General features: G+C 41.9%; 1 protein-coding gene across 2 annotated transcripts in view; it reads right to left on the reverse strand.

Annotated features, from left to right (window-relative positions):
* Positions 1-20,520: 20,520 nt before the first annotated feature.
* Positions 20,521-22,914, reverse strand: part of Dram1 (DNA damage regulated autophagy modulator 1) — a 36,537-nt gene continuing 34,143 nt past the window's right edge. Inside the window, exons 7-8 of one of the 2 annotated variants that reach the window (XR_003584265.3) lie at positions 22,478-22,677; positions 20,521-20,786 (exon numbers count right to left, since the gene is read on the reverse strand). Coding sequence is in view for 1 of the 2 variants with exons in the window: in XM_027946187.3 (XP_027801988.1) it covers positions 22,633-22,677 (45 nt within the window). In the remaining variant the exon portion in view is untranslated. Of the gene's footprint in view, positions 22,678-22,914 lie in introns of both variants that reach the window. The other variant, XM_027946187.3, reaches the window with a different exon arrangement.

The following is a 22,914-nucleotide window of genomic DNA, read 5'->3' on the forward strand; positions in this document are numbered from 1 at the left end:
TGAGTGTGAACTTTTCAAAACATCTTTGGCTGGGCATGGTGGTATATACTTGTAGTCCCAGTTACTCACAAGGCTGAGGTGGAGGATTATTTGAGCCCAAGATTTCGAGACCAGTCTGGGAAATATAGCTAGATCGTATCTCAAAAAACAACACCAAAATTAAAAAAAAAAAAAAAAAAAAGCAAAGGAAAGAAAAAAAAAACTTTGCTAAGCTAATGGGGAATTGTTTTTCATTTAAAAGTTAATTTCTTTGAAAATTGAGGTTGAAGTTTTTGCACTTTTTTGAATTTTATACAACATCCAAAGTTTATGTTATATTTCTTTACTTTTCTATATTAAATCAAATTCAACTTGAGTGCCCCACAGAACAAAATTGGCAGGAAGCCCAATACCCAGTTTCCTTTCCCTCCCTTAGTTGATGGGGACCTGGATTCCTGCAGAGGTGGTGTGGAAGTGGGGGGCTCTTGCCACACCCCATCTCTCTCCAAGCTAGGCTCTAGGAAAATTTCACCTTTTCCCATCCTTGAGGTAGTGTTCAGTTCTCACACTTGGACTCGCCTTATTGAGGTCTGTTTACCTCAGAGACACTGGAGTGGGTACAGGTCCCCTTTCTGCTCAAATCTGTCACCATTTGTCACCCATTATCACCCTCCACCAACACTTTAGGAAGATGGGGTGCAGATCTCTAGTTCCCTGTACTTGACAGGGTTAGTTATGGTTTGGGAAAACTGAAGTGTGGCATTGAGGAGATGGGGAGAGGAAGGGAGGAGGCTGGGATAATGGGTGCTTATGTGTATTCCAAAATGCTTTTACCAAAGGAATGAGCAGATATTGCAGAAGAAAGCCGTTTTAAGTGGGAAGTCTGTTACAAAAAAAAAAAAAAAAATTGAGCTGGGGGTGTAGCTCAGTTGGTAGAGTGCTTGCCAAGTGTGCCCAAGGCCCTGTGTTCAGTCCTTAGCACTGAAGAAAAATTTCACAATATAATCATTGAGATCAAAATATAAAGTCAGACTATGAACACACTTCCTGAACATAACACCAAGACCCTCTGTATTCCCACCTGCTACTTCCACTATTTTTTTTTTCATACACTTCTCTTTGAAAAAGCTTCACTTTCAATGTCAGAGGGTCCAGCTTTTGTCAGTCAATCATCCAACAGCTGCTCTCAGCCCTTGGGGTGATGGGAAGATGCAAATACCCAGTCATAGTTGCATGTCCCCATTTTTTCTTCCACTCTTCTTTCAGGAAAAGTTACTGAGAGATGCAGAAAAGCGCTTGTGGTGGCCCTCCTTCGTGCTACCTGCCCCTGTGTCAGAGTGGGCGGATGGTGCAGTCGCCAGGTTGCCCGCATCTCAGACGAATGAAGAACTGGTAGAACTGGTGAGAAACCACACGAAGCCTGCTAATGCCAAACTCATGTTGAGGCCACATGTGCCCCTGCAATCTGTGTGTGCATTCTGTCTTCTATGAAGGACTGTCAACAAAGGAAGGGAACGGAAACTCTTCCCAGTGTGGGGCCGCCTCCCTTCCCCACACACGCTCAAGCTGGGGCAGTGGATTTAAAAGTGGGCAGAGGAACAGGGCCTCTGAGACAGGAGCTCGAGTAAGGGCTCAGCTCTCTTGTTTTGAATTTGTCCCTGGAGAAGAGAGGGGTTTTTAGAGCTGTCTTACTCTTCCAGGCCCACTGGGGTGGGGGGAGGTCTTTGATGTCGTTACCCCACCACGAAATCTCATCTTCAGGTTCAGCTTGAGCCACGCAGAAGGAATACGTCTTTTGAAAGAGCAGAAGAGCCCAGAAGCCTCTGGGTGCAGCAGGACACTGTCTAAGCTGACGACCTGCCGGGCAGCCTGATGGATGATGAAACTTCACAGACTGGGAGAGAATTCCCCATCCAGATTGTCTGCTCCCCAGAGCTCGCTGATTGCCCTCATCCCTGTTAACAAAAGCAGATGTGTGCTCATGAGCAAAGTAAACATTCAAGGTCAATATATGTTCCTCTCCGCCAATCTAGCTTGGCACTTCAATATGAGCAAATCGTCTATGAAGCAGAGTGGAACTTTTCTATAACACTGGTGTCGAGTGACAGGACTCACATCTGTGTCTTAGGTTAACTGCTATATTCAATGTCTACACAATAGACTTTTTCTCTTTCCCTGTTTTTCCAGGGAAACAGAAACTCTGTTTGAGCTACAGTAAATCTACTGACATGGAATAGTTATTCCTTATTAGAGAAACAAGAGAGTAGAATACTTAAGAGCCAAAGTGTGAATCTTGGTCCTAATGCTTGTTATTGGTGGAACTTGGGCAAATAATTTAACCTCAATGTCTACTGCTATAAAATGGAACGTTTAAATTTTTATTTGTTTTGCTGCTTGAGATTCAGAGGTGATCACTCGTCTATTCTGAACGCTGCATGTGTTGGGAAATAGAGAAGGAGCCTGGAGCCCTGAGCACTGTGTGGAGTGGAGCCTCTGCTCTTCAATTATGGGCCTCTGCATTTTTGTATAAAAAAGAAAAACCATCAAATTTAAGCTACTGTTATTTTGTGTTCTATTACTTAAAGACAAAATGAATCTAACAGTGTTCAGAAGCCTGGATTCTGGAATTAAAATGCCTGGGTTCTAACACTTACTAGCTCACAGCTTTAGTTAATTTGTTTTACTTCTTTCCCTCAACTATAAGGTGAGGATGCTAAAGACAGCATCTACCTTCTAAGATTCTTAGGAATGAGCTAAGATAAAATATATAAAGTTTAAAATATATAAAGCCTGGAGCATGGTAAACAATAAATATGAACTATTATTAAAAATCAGCTATGAAATATATAAAGAATCAAGATGTTCCCAAATGGAACAAATCAAAGGGTATTCTTCTCTCAAATCAAAGGTAGGCTTTTTAGTGCTAAGGAATATAAATGGTGCTGATATTAATATCTTTAAAATTAGGGTGTAGCTCAGTGCTAGAACACATGCTTAATATTTAAAAGGCCTTGGGTTCAATCCCCTGACCCAATAAATAAGTAGAACATACACGTGGCACTTTGTAAGAATCTTTTCATCACTCTGATGAGTTAATTATTATTATTTGCAATTCATGGAGAAGATAATCAAAGGTCAGAAAGGTTAAGCAACTTGCCAAAGATCACACAGCTGCTAAGGAGCTGTGGTGGTATTCAAATATAGGTCTTTTGCCCTTTCATTTTCTACAAATCTTCACTTTCTTTTAAATGCAATTATTTGTACTGCTATGCACTGCATATCTTTATCATGTTTTTTTTTTTTAATATAAAAACCTTTTTGTAAAGGGCTGGATTTTTCTCATAGTAAAGAATCATAGTCCATATCCCCATGTAAGAAATTTTGTTTCTTCATCCCTGACAGAGCTCAGATACACACACACACACACACACACACACACACACACACACACATGCCCTTTATTTGATTCAGTAAAATGTTAACCCTAGAATATGCTTGAGAAAAGGAGATCCAACTAGGGATCTGCTCAGGAATTGGGGTGGAAGAAAAGTCTGGGTCCATTTTGATTGCAATCTAGATAGTGGGGCTTGATTGTGACCCTCAGGCTCACGCTGCAAGGGACCCAAAGAAGAGTGGAGCATCTGGGGTGGGGCCGGGCTTGCGGACAGTGCATGTGTTTTGAATTGGCAATTCTTTTAACAGAAGCAGTTTGGAACTAAGACTGGGAAGCTGCTGCTCACTGGGAATGTTGCTGCCATTTTCCATGTTTCCTGAGGGCAGGGCCAGCAGCGGCTACCAGAGCATCTGGGGGATTTGAGTTAGATGCTAGGATGAACTTGCCCTCTCTAGTAGTTGTGAAGGGCAGACACATAGGGGGCTGTAGACTGTTACTATCCACGAAAACGTGAAGAAAGAATCAGGGAGGCAGATGTTTTCACCCTTTGTGTACTTTAGAAAGTGTTTTGAGTTTCCCATCATGCATAGAGGGTACTGCAGGTAGAGACTATGAATTTAGGAAACAGGAATGAGAACAAAAAGAAAGGACATAGTAATTCTCAGCAGTAGTTTCTTCATTCAACATAGTCCTGCGTTCAAATCTCAGCTTACTAATGCAACGATTTGGGCCAATATCCTTATCCACTCTGCTCAGTTTCCTCTTCTATAAAAAGGAAATCACAGTGTATCTACCACTTAGAGAGGCTGAGGTTGAAGTAAAATATCTCTAATATGCATTTCATAATCTTCTTATGAAGCTTTTCCTTTTCTGTGACTCTATGATTCAGCACTTCCTGGAATTCAAAAGTACTAGAAACCTTCCAAGAGTTTAAACTTTCATTTCTAGCTTCTAAGCTCTTCCCAGCATTACTCTGAGAAGAGTGGTAGAGACATCAGAAATCAGGCACAGCAACTGGGCTTTGTCTGCTGGTTCAATAATGACCCATCCCATTCCATCTTCTCCACTGTCCTCAAGGTCAGAAACAAGATGCTCCAGGAGGGTAGACTCAAGGTGGGATGTGGCTATTGCTTATGCCCCCTCACTGCCTGTATAGTTGAGCTATACTGAAACCTCCTAGGGGCTTGGGACAGAGTCCATAATGGGGCAATCTTCAAAGGCACAACTTTGGGGACAACTGGGCAGAAAAAATCAGGCACCAGAGGGGTGCTACCCCTGCTCACTTGGGGACCCTGATTCTCACATGTATTCAATGAGAGGATAAAATCAGGTAAATGCCACAGATCCTCCAGAGCCAAAGCATCTCTGAGCCAGTGAGGTACAGAGCTCCTCCGGGCGTAAACTCCACTATCTTCTGTTGGTTTCCGTGAGCCACACTCCTGAGTCTTGTTTACACTTCCTTTTGAGGAAATGATTTTAAAAGTCTGTGTAAAGTTCCTAAGTGGGGCTCTGGGCAGGGGCAGGATTGGCAGGCAGAGGCAGAGGCAGTCATGACAAGGGAGGATGCAGGGGAAATGTAACCTGCGCGAGCTTTAGCTGCTGACAATATCACCTCAGAACAAGCCACCCCATAAATCCTCATGCTTCTCCTGGGTGGGGAGGCCTGACTGCCGTGTTCTACTCCACGGGAAACTGACAAGGATGTGAGAAAGTTAGGTATGTAAGTTCTGTCCCCAAGCCTCTCATATCCTCCCACATCACTAAAAAGAGTCTAAGTCTAGAAAAAACATTCAAATTAAAAAAAAAAAAAAAAAAAAAACTTGGATCCTAAAGAACTTTATTGTTTTCCTCATCTGTATTTTTAAAGTGAGAACTGACAAAGGAAAGAATTCCCTTTTTAACTAATAGGCTCCATAGGACTTCCCCTGTTGAATGTAGCTGCCCCAAAGTGAGGACAAACAGCTGAGAACAGTTGTTTTATGTGATTTTCTGTCTCCAAAGGTAAAGGGCAAAAAGATGTTCTCTAATCTGATTCTATCCCTTTTTTCTTTCCTTTTTTTTTTTTTTTTTTTTTTGGTCAAAGAAGATAGAAACAAACCCAAAAAGAAAAGGAGTTTGTTCTCAGTAGCTTTCCATTCAGCTGGAAAAGAATTGCTCAAGTCTCTCTGGCTGCTACAACTTGTGTTTGCCTTTTCTTGCCATTTTGTGGAGGGAACGGCCATAAATGCGGTTCGCTAGCGCCCCCTATCGTCCATTTCAGGAAACTAACCATGCTCCATAAACTGCTATACTTGATTCCATCTTAAACTCTTTAATAAATCTCAACAATTCAAAATTGTGATTCTGCATTTGATTCCCTGACAGGCAATTCATGGTAAAGTTACATTGCTATTTCCTATACTTATAGAATGTTAGGAAGGGTCCTTTGAAAATATTTAGCCAATTTATTTTATTTTTTACCAAGTGTGGCATTAGTTATGGCTATAACCCCCAAAAAAGGGTCAGGAAATGCCAGCATTAAATAGGCATTGATAAACATTAAATGTTTATTAATGGAGAGTCTTTTCTTCCAGCCTTCTCAGAGCATTTAATTTGGACTGGGTAGCTTCCAAGAGGAAATGCGATTTCTCAATCACACTTGACAACAAAACCACTTTTTATATGCATTTCTCTTAGGGCCAATATTCAAAAGGACACACTTGGGATGTGCTGAGTCTAAATGAATCGTTATACAAATTTGGAAACTGAGTCCCAGTGACTCGGGGATAGTAAGGTCCCTGCAGGCAACTCCCAGCAACTTCTTTGTGAGGATGCCCCTGTTAAAGTTGACCTTTTGTACTTCTGTACCCACAAAGTATGTTTACGTATTGAATGGGGCAGGGCATTGCATGCAGCCAAGGACATTGGGAAAGTCAAGAAGACCCCTTTTAAAGAGTACATTCCAACTATGAGGAGAATTTGTTTCTGATATTTTCAGTTCCATTTCTCTCTGACTCTTCTAAAAACTTCATTAATTTATAAAAAGTCTCTATTGAACAAATACTTATTTAGCACCTGTTGTGCACACATACTAAGGAAGGTGAAGTGGTGATGGTACCACATCAGATTACAGTAAAGATCTATGGGATCAAGTGCTGGGTCTGCCAGATTCTGGTTGTGTATATTTGGACAAATTGCTTATAATTCTATCTATAGAATGGAGATAATAATGCATCCATCATAGGATTGGGTTTAGGATTGAAATAGACAATACACAATAATACACATAAAATGGTCAGCACTGTGCCGACACATAGAAGTACTCAATAAATATTGGCCTCAGCTATTACTGTTGTTGTTGTGATTATTGAAGCTTGTTTCCTGCTCCCAAGAACTTAATAATTCAGTTGGAGTAAAAAGACAGCACACTCAGAAACTTCAAATAACAATGAAAGGGAATGGACGAGAAGCATCCAGGTTTCACATCGACTTGCAGACTCCAGCCAGCCTTCAGTAGCTGCCTCAAGTGTCACTTAAATTCTTATGGTAAGAAGAATCCCAAGGTTTTTTTGCCAGCTACAGAGAGAAAGAGCCCCAGTACCGATTATGACGTTGGTCAAGGGAATATGGAATATTGATATGCAGTTATGTGGCATATGTTTGCCAATCCTAGAATGAATGATGAAATAATTAGACAGGACCATTATTTCTGGAGGAGATGGGATAAGCTGGCCCTGGACGATGGTAGCTTATGAATGGAAAACACTGAAATAAGGAAGGGAAGTATTCTGTGAGAGGAGCACTAAGGATAAAACCAACATGTCCTATTTGGGTGGCACTAAGTGAACCCTGTCTGGGGGAGGGTTTGATCAGCTCTATAAATATGGTAACCAGAGATGCTGAGCTGGCCACCCAACATCAAATAAACTATCCCACTATCCCCATTAGCTCCCTCATGTGCACTGGGCTATGTGCCTGGATTTGAGAGCCAGACAATGTGGACACCATTCCATCTCTAGTACCAATATTCTCTACCATGGAGCTATTCAAAGGCTCTTTCCCATAGCCCTTGCTCACCAGGACAATCCTTTGGCATTAAGTCCATGGCTGCTGTTCAAAGACCATTACCCTTTGTGCACTTTAGAAAGTGCACATCATGCACAGATGGTACTGCAGCCCCAAGCATCTGAGCTTCCCTACAAACACACATGCAGGGAAAAAAAATAGCTGAAGATGGAAAATGAAGAATCGACCTACCAGAAACTGGAGTGTCCAGGCATACTATGTGTCTCTTCTACATCCAGTACTACACTAGCTCTGGGAGGAATATCAAAGAGGTACTTATTAAAACCACAAATAAGGATGGGAGGTTTTGCAAAATTTCCTGTTTGCAAAACTTCATAACTTGGTATAATGAGATATTATTCATCTACTCTTTTTTATTGAATGTCTCCCACTAACACTTCTGTGTTAGTCAGGACATGTGTGGTTACAAGTGACAGAGACCTAATTCAAACTCATTTCATCCAAAGGAGGTGGGTATTATAAGGGATAATATGATGGCCATGAAATCTAAAGACAGAAATGTGCCCGAGGCTTGGGAACAACGGGAACCAGGAATCCAAACACTACTGTCACAGTTCTCTCTTACTCTTCTTGTCTCTATGATTCCACTCACTCCTCGTTAGCTTAATTCTTTGCTCTAGCTAGAGATCAGCTTTCTCCGTGGTGAAAGACCTGGGGGCCAAAAGCTCCTAAGTTTACTAGTATCCCTATATAATTTTTGTCCCTGCAAAAAAAGACTAAATGTTCCTTCTAGTTCCAAGCCAAAAAGTCCCAGAAAATAACTCACTGAAGCAGTTTGAACCAGGTCAACTCTAGAGAGTAATGAGACAACATGGCAGTTTCTGTGGGGGCCACAAAGATGGAACCCAGGGAGAAAACTTTTGAAAGAAGAGAGGTGATGTGCTGGGCAAACAGTGGAAGAGATGCCCGTTACATTCTTCTCTTATTTATTTTTAAAATGCCAATTCAGTTAGCACTCAACCAACAATTCCATTCACTTAAACACTTATTCACGTACTGAATGTCAATACGAGGTAAACTGCACTAGATTTTAGGGATGCCAATAGGAACATGATGTTCTCTTTAAATCATGTGCCTCTTAAAGGGCTGGCTGGGCATTTGGAGATACAAAGAAATATACTTAGTTTAGTACCTTTAGTAACTTATCATATAATGGGAGAAAGAAAACTATACACTTAGAGAATAATCAAGGGGCAAGTTGTGTGCTTGCTATGAGGGTAGGAGAAGGTTCTAGGTGAGTGAGTTCAGTGGAATCCGGAGCACTCAGGAGAAGTATCTTGGAGAAGGCAGTATTTTTGCTGGGTCTTTGGAGGATGAGGAAGTTTTGTTTCTGACTACATGTGTTTAAAGCACTGTATTTTCACAACATCACACCAAGTGCGGCCTCTGCCTCTGGAGGCGTTCTGGAAGGCAGCCGCCAGCCAGTGGCCTGTTCCTTTCTCAGAGACAGGACTACCACCCACAACTCTTCTGATAGCCTTGTTTTTAATTGCCATGGGCTGTTGGATCAAAGCCGCTGAGTTTGAGGCAAGTTCAAGATAATTTCCTTCAAGGATTAACTCATCTTTCTGGGCTTGGGGAGCCTCACAAGCAACATCTGGTACCGCCTGCTGAGGGGGATTTCACCCCAGGAGTTTCAAATTTCAACATGTGAGCCGTCCTGTTGAACAACATCATCGCTGGGAAACTTTGCTCAGAGACGTTATCTTGTAACGAGAGCTGCTTGTGACACCCCACAGACATGTTTTGCACATGACTATAATAACTGTAACAGGTTCCTTTATCACTTTATGTCTTGCCAAAGTGACTGAATTCCAATTGTCAGGGTTGAAAGCCCCCTGTGGGTTTCCTCTGGGGCCATTCCACAGCCCATCCCAGTACCATGAACTTTTGCATAATCTAAAACCCTCCCTGTGCCTGGACCAGCCCCTAAAGTCACATTTAACATAGGTTCAGGGAATCTGTTGGCAGTTCCTATTGCCAGATCCCATATGTCACCTCCTTGTCTGCCCAGGCTTCCTGCAAAGTCCTTGGGATGATCTCCTTGCCTCGTGGTAAAACTATGACTTTATTCCTTCATGCTGTGTCTTTGGTATTCCCAGGTCTACCCTCTGCATCCCATGGCCTAGTCCAGCCACCCCTGGGGCTCTCTTTGAGGTCACAATTTTACCACGTTCTTAAATGTGAAACATTATAAAGTGAGTAGTGGAGTGTTCTATGGGGGGGTGTATGATTCATAGGAGAACTATTACCCTCACCCATGGCTCACCAGGGAGATGAGGCTCAGAGTTTGAGTAAACTGCTCAAGTACAAGATATAAACCCCTGTCTGTCTCACACCCCTGCCTGCTCTTTTTAAGGGATAAACAGGGGGATGCAAGGAAATGGTCATGGGAATCCCTACTTCCAAGTGGAAGAGGGAGAAGGAAAGAGAAATGAGGAAAAGCCAAAAGGAAATTGGCTCTGAGTGTAGAGCAGAGTGTTGAGGCGTGGTCAACTGGGTGGACAGCCAGAATAGGTTCAAACTGTTGAAGGTATTGGCCAATGTCAGTAGTGGATCTGCAAGAGTTTTCTAGGAAGCAGTTAGAGCAACACAGACCACAAACAAAAGGAAAGAGCAGGAGCTATTTTGTATCTACTAAACTAGAAATTCTAGGGTGGGGCCCAGGACCTGAGGTCTGATAAGCCGTCCAGGTGATTCTGGTGCACCCCCAAGTTTGTGAGCCACTGCTAATGAACAGCGTTTTTCATTCCTGAGTGGAATCACCTGGGCCATTTCCTGAAATTCTGATTTGATTTATCCAGGCAATGTTTTTGTTAGTTTGGTTTTGGTACCAGGGATTGAACCCAGCGGCACTTAACCACTGGGCCACATCCCCAGGCCTTTTATATTTTATTTAGAGACAGAGTCTCACTAAGTTGCTTTGGGCCTCGCTAAGTTGCTGGCTGGCTTTGAACTCACAATCCTCCTGTCTTGGCCTCCAGAACCGCTGGGATTACAGGCTTGGGTTACTGCGCCTGCCCAGCTCAGCAATGTAGTTTCACAAAGCTCTCCACATGACTAATGTGAAATAGGGGGTTGAAAACCAGTGCTGCAGAGGGAGGAAGCTGGGGGAAAGGAGTCAAAGAGGAGTGGAAGGGGCAATGGCGTAACTGCAACGCAGGACTCTGGCTGTGCCAGACCTTGCGCTAAGGCAGGGCTTTGCAAGCTTTAATGGGCAGAAGGATCATTCATTCCCAAGTGCTTTCCAGCAATGCTCCAATGAGTCCACAGGACAAGTCTGTGTGCCACCAATAGTCCCATTTTACAGATAAGAACACTGAGGCTTCAACAAGGGGATTAGAGTAAGGAAGGGCTAGAGCTGGAATTGGAAATCAGGTCTCTTTTCATTCCAAAGTGCTTCTTCTTCTTTTTAATTATGGTAAAATTATATAACATTCACCACTTTAACCATTTTTAAGTGTACAGTTCGGTAGCACTCAAAATGTGTGGAGAAATCACTGCTTCCAGAACTTTTTTGTGGTTGTTGGTACCAGGGATTGAACTCAGGGGCACTCGACCACTGAGCCCCATTCCCAGCCCTATTTTGTATTTTATTGACAGGGTCTCACTGAGTTGCTTAGTTCTTTGCTTTTTGCTGAAGCTGGCTTTGAACCTATGATCCTCCTGCCTCAGCCTCCTGAGCCACTGGGGTTACAGGCATGATCACCACACCCAGCTTCAGAACTTTTGCATAATCTAAAACAGAAAATGTTATCCATTAAACAATAATTCTCCATGTCCCCCTCCTCCCCATCCCTGGTAATCTCTCTTCTACTCTTTGTCACTATGAAACAAAGTTTTTTTTGTTGTTGTTGTTGTTTTTTTGGTAATGGAGATTGAATCCAGGGCCTGGTGCTCCCAGCCATTTCTAATTTTTATTTATTTTTTTCTCCTCCTCCTCCTTCTTCTTCATTTTTTTTTTAAGTTGTAGATGGACACAATACCTTTATTTATTTATCTTTATATGGTGCTAAGGATAGAACCCATGTCTCTTACATGCTAGGCAAGTGCTCTACCACTGAGTCACAACCCCAGCCCCTAATTTTTATTTTGACATAAGGTCTTGCTGAATTGTCCAAGCTGGCCTTGAACTTGTGATCCTTCTTCCTCAGCCTCTTGAGTAGCTGGGATTATAGGTGTGAGCCACTGCACTGGGCAAAGTACTTATTCTCAATCACTATATATTTCAAGATAGGATCAAGAGGATGTGGAGGTGCTGAATTTGATACTGATGGTATCTGTGAGGTAGGTAAAGCCACTACCTGTAACCTATGTCCCCACAATATGGAATAGCTTATAACCACCCCCTCAAAAAAAGCAAATTCTTTTTGTCTCTGTGCCCAGCACTTGCTAATCCTTCCATGAGCTATGCCTTTTCCCATTTCACCTTCATTTACCCAACTGTCTCCTTTGAGTCTCCTGCCAGGCATGACCATCCTAGGGAGCTGAATCAAGTGCTTTGACTAGTGGGGTCTCACAGACCAAGGCTTGAAAAACATTCAATCCAATCTCCCAGACATCTTGGGAAAATGCACATGCAGATTTAGTAAACCTGGTTCAGAGCCCTAAGACTCTGCATTTCTACCAAGCTCCTAGGTGATAGGGCTGGTCCCCAGGCCACACCTTGTAATGAGGTCACAGAATGCAGTGCTTCGTCATGACACATTTTACTGCCATGTTTCCTTGGCTGCTTCACCACCCCAATGAAATATCTTGAGGGCAAAATCCTGTCTTATTTGTTATTATATTCCTAGACTCAAAAACTGGCTGGCCCAGAGTAACACTCAATAAATGCTGAATGAATGAATATACGAATGAGCTCACAGTCTGGAAGGATTAAAAAGGAACCAGATCTTTGATACTAAGGAACCTAGCATTTATCATAAAGTCATGGGCAGGTACTGGGGGATTTTAAGTAAGAAGGTGATAATATCAGGGGTGTGTGTGTGTGTGTGTGTGTGTGTATGTGTGTGTGTGCTGTATGCAAGACATGTTGGAAGGGACCAGGACTGAAGTCAAGGAAATAACAGTAGCAAGATACTGCACTGGTCTAAGTAAATAATTATGAAGGCCTGAACTAAGACAGTAATTATGGCAACAGAGAGAAGGAAAATGACTGAAGATCAGATGAGTAGGTTGATCATAAATCCTCATTTGCTTCAGATGGTTTATCCCAGGAATAACCCTTCTTTGGATGATAATTATCTGTTCACTCTATGCACAGGAGATTGAGTTAGTAGATCATGGGGGGCTGGAGGAAGCAGCAAGAGAAATCTAGAAGGCTTCTCAAATATTTGCCCTGAATGACCCAGTGGATGGTAATACTTCCAACCATGCTCTGTAGTTCAGGAGATAAAATAGAAGCATCTCTTGAAATAAAAATATTTAAGATGTTATTGCAGAGTACTCAGTAAATTGCAGTACATAAAATGGCAAGGAATTGTATTGGAGGCAAACAAATGGCTGAAGTTTGGAATCCTAATGGAAGCATCACCCCACGAGACACCCTCCCTCCCTGAAGCTTGCAATTGAGTTAGTCCCAAAACGACTTATTCCATTAGGAAAGGGGCCTTCGCGGCTATTCAGACCAACTGCAGGTGGGATGTCAAAAAGGGCAATTAATTCTTGGATTTGTTTGTCATTTCCCATTTTCTTCCATTCAGGTCACTGCTGTGATCGCTCCAAACAATTGGTGACTTTTGAGTGTCTTCACGATGAACTGGATTCAGTTGTCCATGTTCATTTAGACACTCAGTATGATGGGTCGGTCACACCACATCCTGGTTGAGTCAGTAAAATATATCCTCTGGTTTGACAGTCTTAATTCAGGGGACACCAAAATGTTCTATGCCATTTCCAAGTCTCATGACCCAAGATCCTTACTCATTTATTCATTATCAACAATACCTCCATCTCCCCTCCCCAACAACATGTCAACAGCTGGATAATTATTTAATAAGCCTCAGGAAATACCTTTGCTTCTTTTCTCTTGGCCTGAGACCTGGGATTTTCCCAGTTTCAGTTTTCAAGGTGGCTCTTAGTTAAGAGTTCCAAATGCGGTCAACAGCAGAATAAATTCACCCACTAGAGATTTTTGAGGGAACTTTGAAACAAAACTGTGGCTTTTTAAGTATTGAGAGGAAATGAAAGACTGAACTAAGCTCAGTCTTCATTTTAATACATGTGTTACAGGTCATGTTAGCAGCTGTCAAAGTGCTGGCCAATTCTGAAGACATCACTCTTCGCCCTAAATCAGATGTCTTGGGTGGTATCTGGAACTCACTCTGTGGGCTGACCCTGACAGAAGGATAGTTAATGAAGGTGAAATTTGTGTTTTAGACTTTCCTGACATTTGTTCTAATATTAGCCTAGTGAGAAAGTGAGAGTAGGAGAGCTGGAACCCAGAACCTCAAGTCCTGCCACTACTTTGGGATAAGAGAGGATATGAAATGCTGGAGGTCTGATGTCAAATCTATAGGTCTGACAAAAGTGAATGCTGAGAACAAGTGATCCAATCCAAAAATAGGCAAAGGACTTGAATAGACTTCTCCCCAAAGGGGGGGATATATATATCCAATTCACACAAGAAGAAAATGCTCTATATCACTAGTCATTAGAGAAAATGCAAATAAAAACTAAAATGAGATACCATCTCATACCTATTAAGATGGCTACCAAAAAAGATAGAAAAAAAAATCAAATGATAGTTAGCACATGGAAAAACTGAAAACTTGTGTTGGTGGGAATGTAAAATGGCACAGCCATTGTAGAGAACAGTATGCTACACACACACACACACACACACACACACACACACACACACACAATTCTGCTTCTGGGTATATGCCCCAAAGAATTGAAAGCAGGGTCTCCAAGAGATACTTAAGTACTTGTGTTCGTAGCAACATTGTGCACAATAGTTGAAATGTGGAAATAACTAAAGTATCCCATCAACAGATGAACGGATAAGCAGAATGAGATACATATGTGCAATGGACTACTATTTAGCCTTAAAAAGGAAGGAATCCTGTTATATACTACGGCGTGGATGAACCTGGAGCACATTATGCTAAGTAAAATAAGCCAATCAAAAAAGACAAATCCTGTAGGGTTCCTCATACAGGTAATTAGAATAAGCCACATCATAGATAGGAGGTAGAATGATGGTTGCCCGGGGCTGGGAGGAGGGGAGAAGAATGGAGAATTATTATTTAAAGGATACAGAGTTTCAGTTTTACAAGCTGAAGAGAGTTACCAGGGTGGATATTGGTAATGGTTGTGCAACGTTATAAATTTACTTAATGCCACTAAAGTGTACTCTTCAAACGACTAAGATGAGAAACTTCATGTTTATGTGTTTTGCTACAATTTTTAAAAGTTTAAAATGTTTTTTGAAGTGAATTCTCAGGATTTCTCGCCAGCCTGATGGCAGCCTAAATGGTCTTTCCCCTGTGCCTGCCATGACTTCTCCCTGAAGAAGTCCAGAACAACACTATTGATGTAGTTCAGAGGTAGAATGCTTACCTAGCATGCATGAGGCCCCGGGTTCCATCCCCAGTAGCACCACAAAAAAAAAAAAAAAAAAAGAAAGAAAGAAATCCAGAAAAGACGTTTCTTTCCAAGCATAAGACAACTTCCATTTCACTGCACCAACCAAGAGCAAAGATACTTCTGGACAGTCCTCAGAAACCACAACCTCCAGAGCCCTAATAACCTGAAAGTACCACCTTCTCTCCCACTCTCCAGTGGGATTTCATTCCTCAGGGCCTTATATGACCTAGAAATTCTGAAAAAATTCATACTCAGAATAATGGTTGATAATCCACTTGTCAATGGGGAAAAGATTGACTGAAGGAGTCACAACCTTGGGTTTCATCCTAACCCTGTCACTTGGCATCTGTTGACAACCTCATTATCCTCATTACACTTTTTTTTTTTTTTGTCTTTTCTTTTTTGGACATGGGGACCGAACCAAGGGCTTGGCGAATGAAGGCAAGTCAAATGTCTTGCTGCTGAGCACCATCCAGTCCCTCACAACCCCTTAATTTCCCCAATAATAAAGTGGAGCTGATTATGAGGAAATCCCACTCTCACAGTCTGCAATATGGTAGATGCTCAGTCAATTCTCATGGCACCTAAGTCCCTGAACACCTGGTACCTGGTTTTTATATATATATATATATATATATATATATATATATATATATATATATATATATATATATATGATACTTTTCTAAAGGTTATCTCAAGTAAGACTATTTTTTTTTTCAAAATTATATAAAAGATGCATTGAGGCAAAAGTAAAGCTGATAATTCTCAAGTCAGACTTTACGTCTCTGGAAGCTGGAGTTTCTTGCTCTCTGTGGCTTCATGCCCACTGCATTGCTGGCACTCCCCACTCCATGGGTCATTCTGCACCATGCCAAGCTGGGTCAGGAAGGATCACAAGGCCTGGGGATTCCCTCCAGTGTTCTGCCACCAGTCCCTTGCTAGAGGGGACTGGAAAGGTTGGAATTGATTGTTGATATCTACAAAGCACAATTCTCTCAAAAGATTAGGAAGATATGTTAAGAGAAGTAGCAGTCAAAAAGGGAAGTGGGAACACATACCCCAGTCGTGTTTATCACCTCCAATGACTCATACCTTGTTCTTCCTTTATCTTTTTTCCTTTCCCTCCTCTTTTGATGAATGGAGAAAGACAATGGAGTGTGTGTGTGTGTGTGTGTGTGTGTGTATATAATGTGTGTGTATTATATATATATATATATATTTTTTTTTTTTTTTTTAAGATATTCTGGTCAGAAACTTCCTGATCTTCACCCCCCAGGCTATTTTCTCACTTTAACCAATTAAAGTGCTAGAAGCATAATTCATTCTTTACCTATAAACTGAAAACCCTATTCTGAGTCTTCTTTCCTATTTACAAAAAATATGCATATATCCGCATAAATACACACACATGAATGACAAAAAAGGTGGTGGTGGTGGAAATAAGTAGAAAAAAAGATTAGAAGATGCAGGGACAGAAGTGCAAGATCACAATGAAAAGTCTTAAGCAAGCTGCAGGGACAGAAGTGCAAGATCACAATGAAAAGTCTTAAGCAAGCTGGAGACACTCTTGACCAGGCAGGAGCAGAGGGGAGGAGGCAGAAGGCAGGACAGTCTTGCTGTCAGCTGAAAGGGGAGGGGAGGAAAGACCTGAATTCCCTGCCATAGGGGTTTAAATAAAAGAAGTAACAAACAAAGGAAGTGTCTACAGAAGGTTGGTGACCAAGTTAGGAGGCTCCTGTCCCACCCCAGTTACCACAGAATGCGCATCTGTGCATGGTCTCCAGTCCTGGCTGCTCTGAGTGACGATTTAGTCACCCCAGAAAGGTGAACTTACATTCAGCATCCTCCTTTAGAAGGAAGTGTGCATACGCGTTGGAAATATTTCTAAAGGCAAGATGACAGTATTTGTGCAATTATAGATGAAGTTCCCATTTGTCCCCGAATTCTACTCGTGGAACTTCCTCCCAGAGACTTTTTCTTGCACGTGTATGAAAGGATGTGCACACAAGGTCATTTATTTACAATTGCCTTGTTAAAGAAAGGATAGGATAGTTTCATGTTGGAATAAAATACAGGGATAAAACAAAGCAAACCCGCTGGAAAAAACAAAGAAGTTTTATTATAGTTAGATTATGAGGTGTCCCCCCAAAAAACCCCTGTGTTAATGCAGGCATGTTCAGAGGTGAAATAATTATGAGAGCTGTGACCTGATCAGTGGATTAATCCATTAGATGGTTTAATAATTGGAAAGGATTACTCTACCAGCTGGTAACTGTAGACAGGGCATGGCTGGAGGAGGTGGCTCACGGTGGTAGGGGGTATGTCCCCTGCAGGGGTTTATCATCCCTGCAGCCCTCTCCTCTCTTTCTCTTTCCCTCTCCCTGCCTCTTCCTCTTCCTCTCCCTCTCTCCTCCCCTCTCTCCTCTCCTTCCTGGCCTCCAAGAGTTCATCCATGATACTCCACCTCATCTTGGTCCAGAGCAATGAAAACAGTTGAGCATGGGGCTGGGGTTGTGGCTCAGCAGTAGAGCACTTGCCTGGCATGAGTGAGAGACATTGGGTTCAATTTCCAGTACCACATTAAAAAAATAAATAAATAAAGGTATTGTGTCCATCTACAACTAAAAGAATATTCAAACAAACAAACAAAAAAAAAAACAGCTGACCATGAACTAAACTTCTGAAACCACAAGCCAAAATAAACTCTCCTCCTCTATTTGTTCTTCTCAGATACTTCTCAGGTATCTGGTCACAGTATCGCAAAGCTAACTAGCACAGTCTGTAGGTGTAGATAAAGGAAACATCTCCGAGATTCATTGCTAAGACAGAAAAGGAGGCCTCAAACTGTTTGTACAGTATGCTACCCTTGGCATAAAAATTAGAAGGAAAATACTTAGAAATGTCTGTTTTTGCTTGTTTCTTTTCTTTTCTTTTCTTTCTTTCCTTTTTTTTTTTTTTTTTTTTTTTGTTGCTGGGGATCAAACCCAGGGCAGGCCTTGTGCATGCAAGGCAAGCACACTCTCCCAACTGAGCTATAGCCCCAGCCTGGTTTTGCTTGTCTTGTCATAAAAACCAGATACACAGAGAATATCTGCAAGAAGAGTGAACTGAGTAAATGTGAGTAAAGGAAAACAAGATGGCTTTTCACAGTCTATCTTTGTGTGATGCTTTGATTTTGGAATCAAATCATATTCACTCAAAAAATATTAAATTAGAACAAAAGATCCACAAAGTAAGGGTTGTAAATGGGGCAGCTGAATCCCATTTATCTAGAAATTATCTTTCCATCCCACATGGTGTGTTAGTCAGCTTTTGCATTGCTGTGACCAAGAGCCCTGACAAGAATAATGTAGAGAAGGAAAAGTTTATTTTGGCTCATGGTTCAGAGGTTCAGTCCATGTCCACCCACTCCATAGCTCTGGGCCCAGGTAAGGCAGAACACCATGATGGAAGGGTGGGGTGGAGGGAAGCTGCTTAGGATATGATAAGCAGAAAGCAGTGCTGTATTCAGTAGTGACGAAATATAAACCCCAAAGACATCCCTACCCCAGTGACCTACTTCCTTTAGCCACACCCTACCCACCTAGGGTCACTGCCCAGTTAATCCATTTTAGTATATTCATTCACTCATTAGGTTACACCTCTCACAATCCAATCACTTTACCCCTGAACATTCTTGCATGAGCTTTTGGGGGACACCTCATATCTAAAGTGTAACAATGGAGATTGTCATAGTATTTTCATATTGGAGAACCCTTAGTCATCCAACTCAGGTTTTTTGGAATTAGAGGCTGTCTACTCACACAATTGAAAAATAAGAGGTGGAACTGGCTTTGGGGATGGTACAGCACAGAGCACAGCTTTCTGTGACAGGCTGCCCAACCAACAGGCTTCCCAGGCACCTCGTGGCACCCTGGCTTCAACCACCCAGCACAGTGTTGGAGGTCGCTGCCACCCCCAATGTGAGTTAGGGATCCGGCTGCTCTTCATTTTAGAAAATGAATCTGCTGGGGGTGACCAAGCAGAGCCAGAAGCTTCTCCTCCAGGATTTGAGGCTGTGGTTGCTCTCTTGTGCAACAGACACGACACAGATGCATGACATTCTGGACTTGAGAATGCGGGGCATTCAGAGCCAGACCAAGAGTATGTGTGTGGGGAGACGGCTGGGCTTCCCGGCTTGCCAGACTCAGGGAGTGGGAGAGAAGGGGAGACCACTTATCTCCTCCCACTCCCCTTGCCTCATTCCAGGCCCAAACACCAGACCAGTATGTCTCCAGCTGAGTAAAAAATGGGAACATGGGACAATGCCACATGTAAGAGATGTTAGGAAACCCAAACACAGCACAACGTTGATGTACTTAATTTGGTTTATGAAATGCAATTTGCAATTTCTGTGGAATCCTCTGTGTTAGTGTTAAATAAAGGCAAGGGGGGTAGGGTGGGGGGACACTGAGGGACTTGATGAGGAATCAGAAAAACAGACTTCCAGACTGAATCTGTTGCCATCTGGCTATAGAAGCACTTGCAGGTCACTGAACCTCTCTTTGTGATAGTTTCCTCATCTGAAAAATGTGATAATTAACTGCCTGTTCAACCTCACAGAGGTTAAGTAAGAACACAAGAGCCTTGAAGAATATAAACATAACTTAGAAATTAACAGAAGGCATCTGCATTACCTCAATCGCTTATTTACTTTTTTTTTTTTTTTTTTTTTTTTGGTTCTAAAAAGGTTATTAGCATGTATACTTTGATTTACTAAAGCAAGTTAGGATGGGTTGTGGGGGTCAAGGGAGACCTAGATTCCTCAGTGAAATAGGCTGCTTTTTGTATTTCCAAGGTCCTTTTCCCACACCTGAGAAACCACTTTCACTGACCAATCAGCCCTCTTCAGAGGACATGTGACTTAGTTCTGACCAATCAGAATACCACTCTCCCCTGGGCATGTGACTCAAGCCAGCCAATCAGGAACAATCAGCCAATCAGGAATGGGTTTTTGTTGGAACCACTTGGAATTCCTTGGTTTCTACTGGATAGGTTGGAGGCCCCAAGGTTCTAGAAGCCTTCTCCCTCCCAGGGAGAGGGGGAGCTACCTGAAAACCATGTCCATAGAGAGGAAAGCACTGATGAGAGGAGGGAGGAGATGGATTCCTGGGAACACTTCTTGATCCCCCTATCCCTGACGCCAGCTGCACTCTTGAACTTCCCAGCTTCCCAGGTTAGTAGATACCCATTTTTCCTTCACAAGGCTAGATTTCTGATGTCTTCAGCTCTAAGAGTCTTGACTGATATGATCTCCTGAGACTGTTTGAGAATCTCTACAAAGATAAACCGATAGTGACTACATGCAAAGCTACATGAATTAAGAAAACACAAGGTTTAAGCCATACCTTTGTGAAGTCCAAGAGGGTGTGGAATCATCTCCCAGATAAATATGCATCATAGTAGTACCAGGTGACATTTTATAATTAAACAGGGACACAAATTACTAAAATAAAGAAATATTTCATTTTATTTTCTTTTTAAGTCATGAGGGACAAGGAAAGGTGAGTTCATAAAAGTTAAAACATAATACCAAAATATGAATAAAACCAGCTTTAGAGGTTGCACGGAATCAGCAGAATGTGATTATCTGTAGTGATTTTGGGCCTTCTCAGTTTGCCCAGACAGGTGTAGCGTTTGGTCTAGCCCATGTAACAGTTTCTGTGGTAACTGTCCAGAAGAGAGTTGTCATAGAATCATGGAGCCCAAACAACTGAAATGTTGACAGTACACAAAGCAAAACAGTCAACATCAACGGGGTGACACAATTGGTTTACATTAAAGTAACTAGTAAACTTGAATCAATAAATCCCATTATGCAGCACCTCAAATACCCTGAGTCATTCCTTCATTTGCTCATTCATTCGTTCATGCATGCACATTCAGTAACAACTGTTTAAGAAGCACCTATGGTGTTTCCAGGAGGTACTGTGTTGAATGATGGGGTTACAAAGGTAAAGATAAAAGCACATTCTCTGCCCTTAAGGAGCGCTCAATCTAATTGTGCAAAGAGATGGAGATGAAGAATGACGGTACATCTTTGAGAAGTGCTGATAACAAGAGTCTGCTTCACAGAGAGACACTCCATGCGTTCACTCTACCATAGGGTCCACGGAAGAAGCATGCGGGCTCCTTTTCCTCTTCAGAATCAATGTCACTCTTTAGTTCCAGTGTTACAATAAGGATCCACAGCATTACAACAAGTTAAGTGGACCCAGAAGTGGTTATCAGCTTCCCATCACAGAGCACTTGGGGGAGTGGCAGTTGGTCACGGCAGAGGTGGCAGACTGCTTAGCAGAGTTAATAGGGAGCCGCAATGGGCTCCCCACTCCCCAGATGCCCTCCAAGGCTGTCCAGATGGGCTACTAAGCCCTTGTTATGTACCCTCAAGGTCTGCTCCCACATGGCCATACCCAAGGTTGTAGTCTGAGGGTCTTTGAAAGAGGGAATACCTTCTTGTCAACATTCCAAGAGCTGCTTCTTTCTCTAGAAGGGCTTTCTTTTCAGTTGCCATTGGTGATTTGGGTAAAAAGGCAGAGTCTATAGGTCCTGCTTAACCCCAAGGGCCTGACTCATATTTTCTATAGTGTTGTGGAACATTTGAGCACATACAGTAAAAGGAGGAGAAAATAAACAGCACCTCCAATGCCCAGATCTTTCATCTGACCCTTCTCCTTTCTCCCTGTCTCTCTCTTGGACCTGAGTTCTCTTTGGTGTTTACAGGCATAAATGAATTTGAAAGATGTGAGTTTCAGCTTCTAAATCAGACTGTTATTCAGGTTACACCGTTATAGTAAAAGAGAGTTGTACAATTTCTAATCTGCCTCGCTGAACCCATCCCATGGGAATTCCCACTACTAGTGACTGCCAATCAGCAGCAGGGGACAGTTGCAGCCTTGTGGACAGGGAGAAACTGAAGAGGCAGAATTTCAAAACCCAGGGCTTCTGAATTCCGCTAATGCCACAGTGAATAGTAGTAAGGCCTCCCCATAGAAGAATTTTTCATATTTCATCTAAAACCCAGAGTATCTTAGTGTTAATTTATTAACTGAATATTTGACATTTGGGCATATGATCATTATTTTAAGTTGAATTTTATAAATGCTCCTGAGATAACAGATGTATATAGTTAATTCTCTAAAAATGAAATTTTAAAATGAATATCCACGGATTTTGCTTTTTAATAAATGTACTAAACTTCAATTCCTCATTTAGTGTATTTCTATAGAACACTTGCACACAAAGACAACAAGCAACAGAATCTGTACAAAATAGGAGCTCTCCATTTTCTGTAATACCTTATCTTTTCTGTATAAGAGTTTATATAAAAAAGTGTCTACTTAGAAAAGTATAAAAATATTGCTACAATGTTATAAATGCTCTACATTCTCTAGGAAAACATACCTTTGTAAATAGTACAACTATAGGAATCTTGGTGAAATTCAAGTCCTGGATGTACCGCAAATGCATCCCAATCAGGGCGGCATCAAAACCTGTCCATCTCTGTGCCACTTCTAGAAACCATCTGTGACATTCACTGAGACAGAATCCTCTTTTCTTCAAATGTCACCATTGATTTCTGTGGATATCCTTAAGGTAACACTCTATTAAAAAGAAGAAGAAGAAAAAGAATAAAAGAAAAAAGATTTCAAAGAAATTGAACAATTCCAGGGCTAACCATGAAACTTCCAGCAGCGTTGCCCCACCTGAGTGGTGACCTCACTATGGTTTGTGCTATGTTTGATTTGGGTATTATAGAATTTTTCTTGGCTTTCTGTATTCTTTTAACTAATAAAATTCACTTGTTTCAAAATGTAAGACTTTCACTGCAGCCAAGTCTG

The sequence above is a fragment of the Marmota flaviventris genome, chromosome 3 (genome assembly GCF_047511675.1).
Source record: "Marmota flaviventris isolate mMarFla1 chromosome 3, mMarFla1.hap1, whole genome shotgun sequence".
NCBI classification, from domain to species: domain Eukaryota; kingdom Metazoa; phylum Chordata; class Mammalia; order Rodentia; family Sciuridae; genus Marmota; species Marmota flaviventris.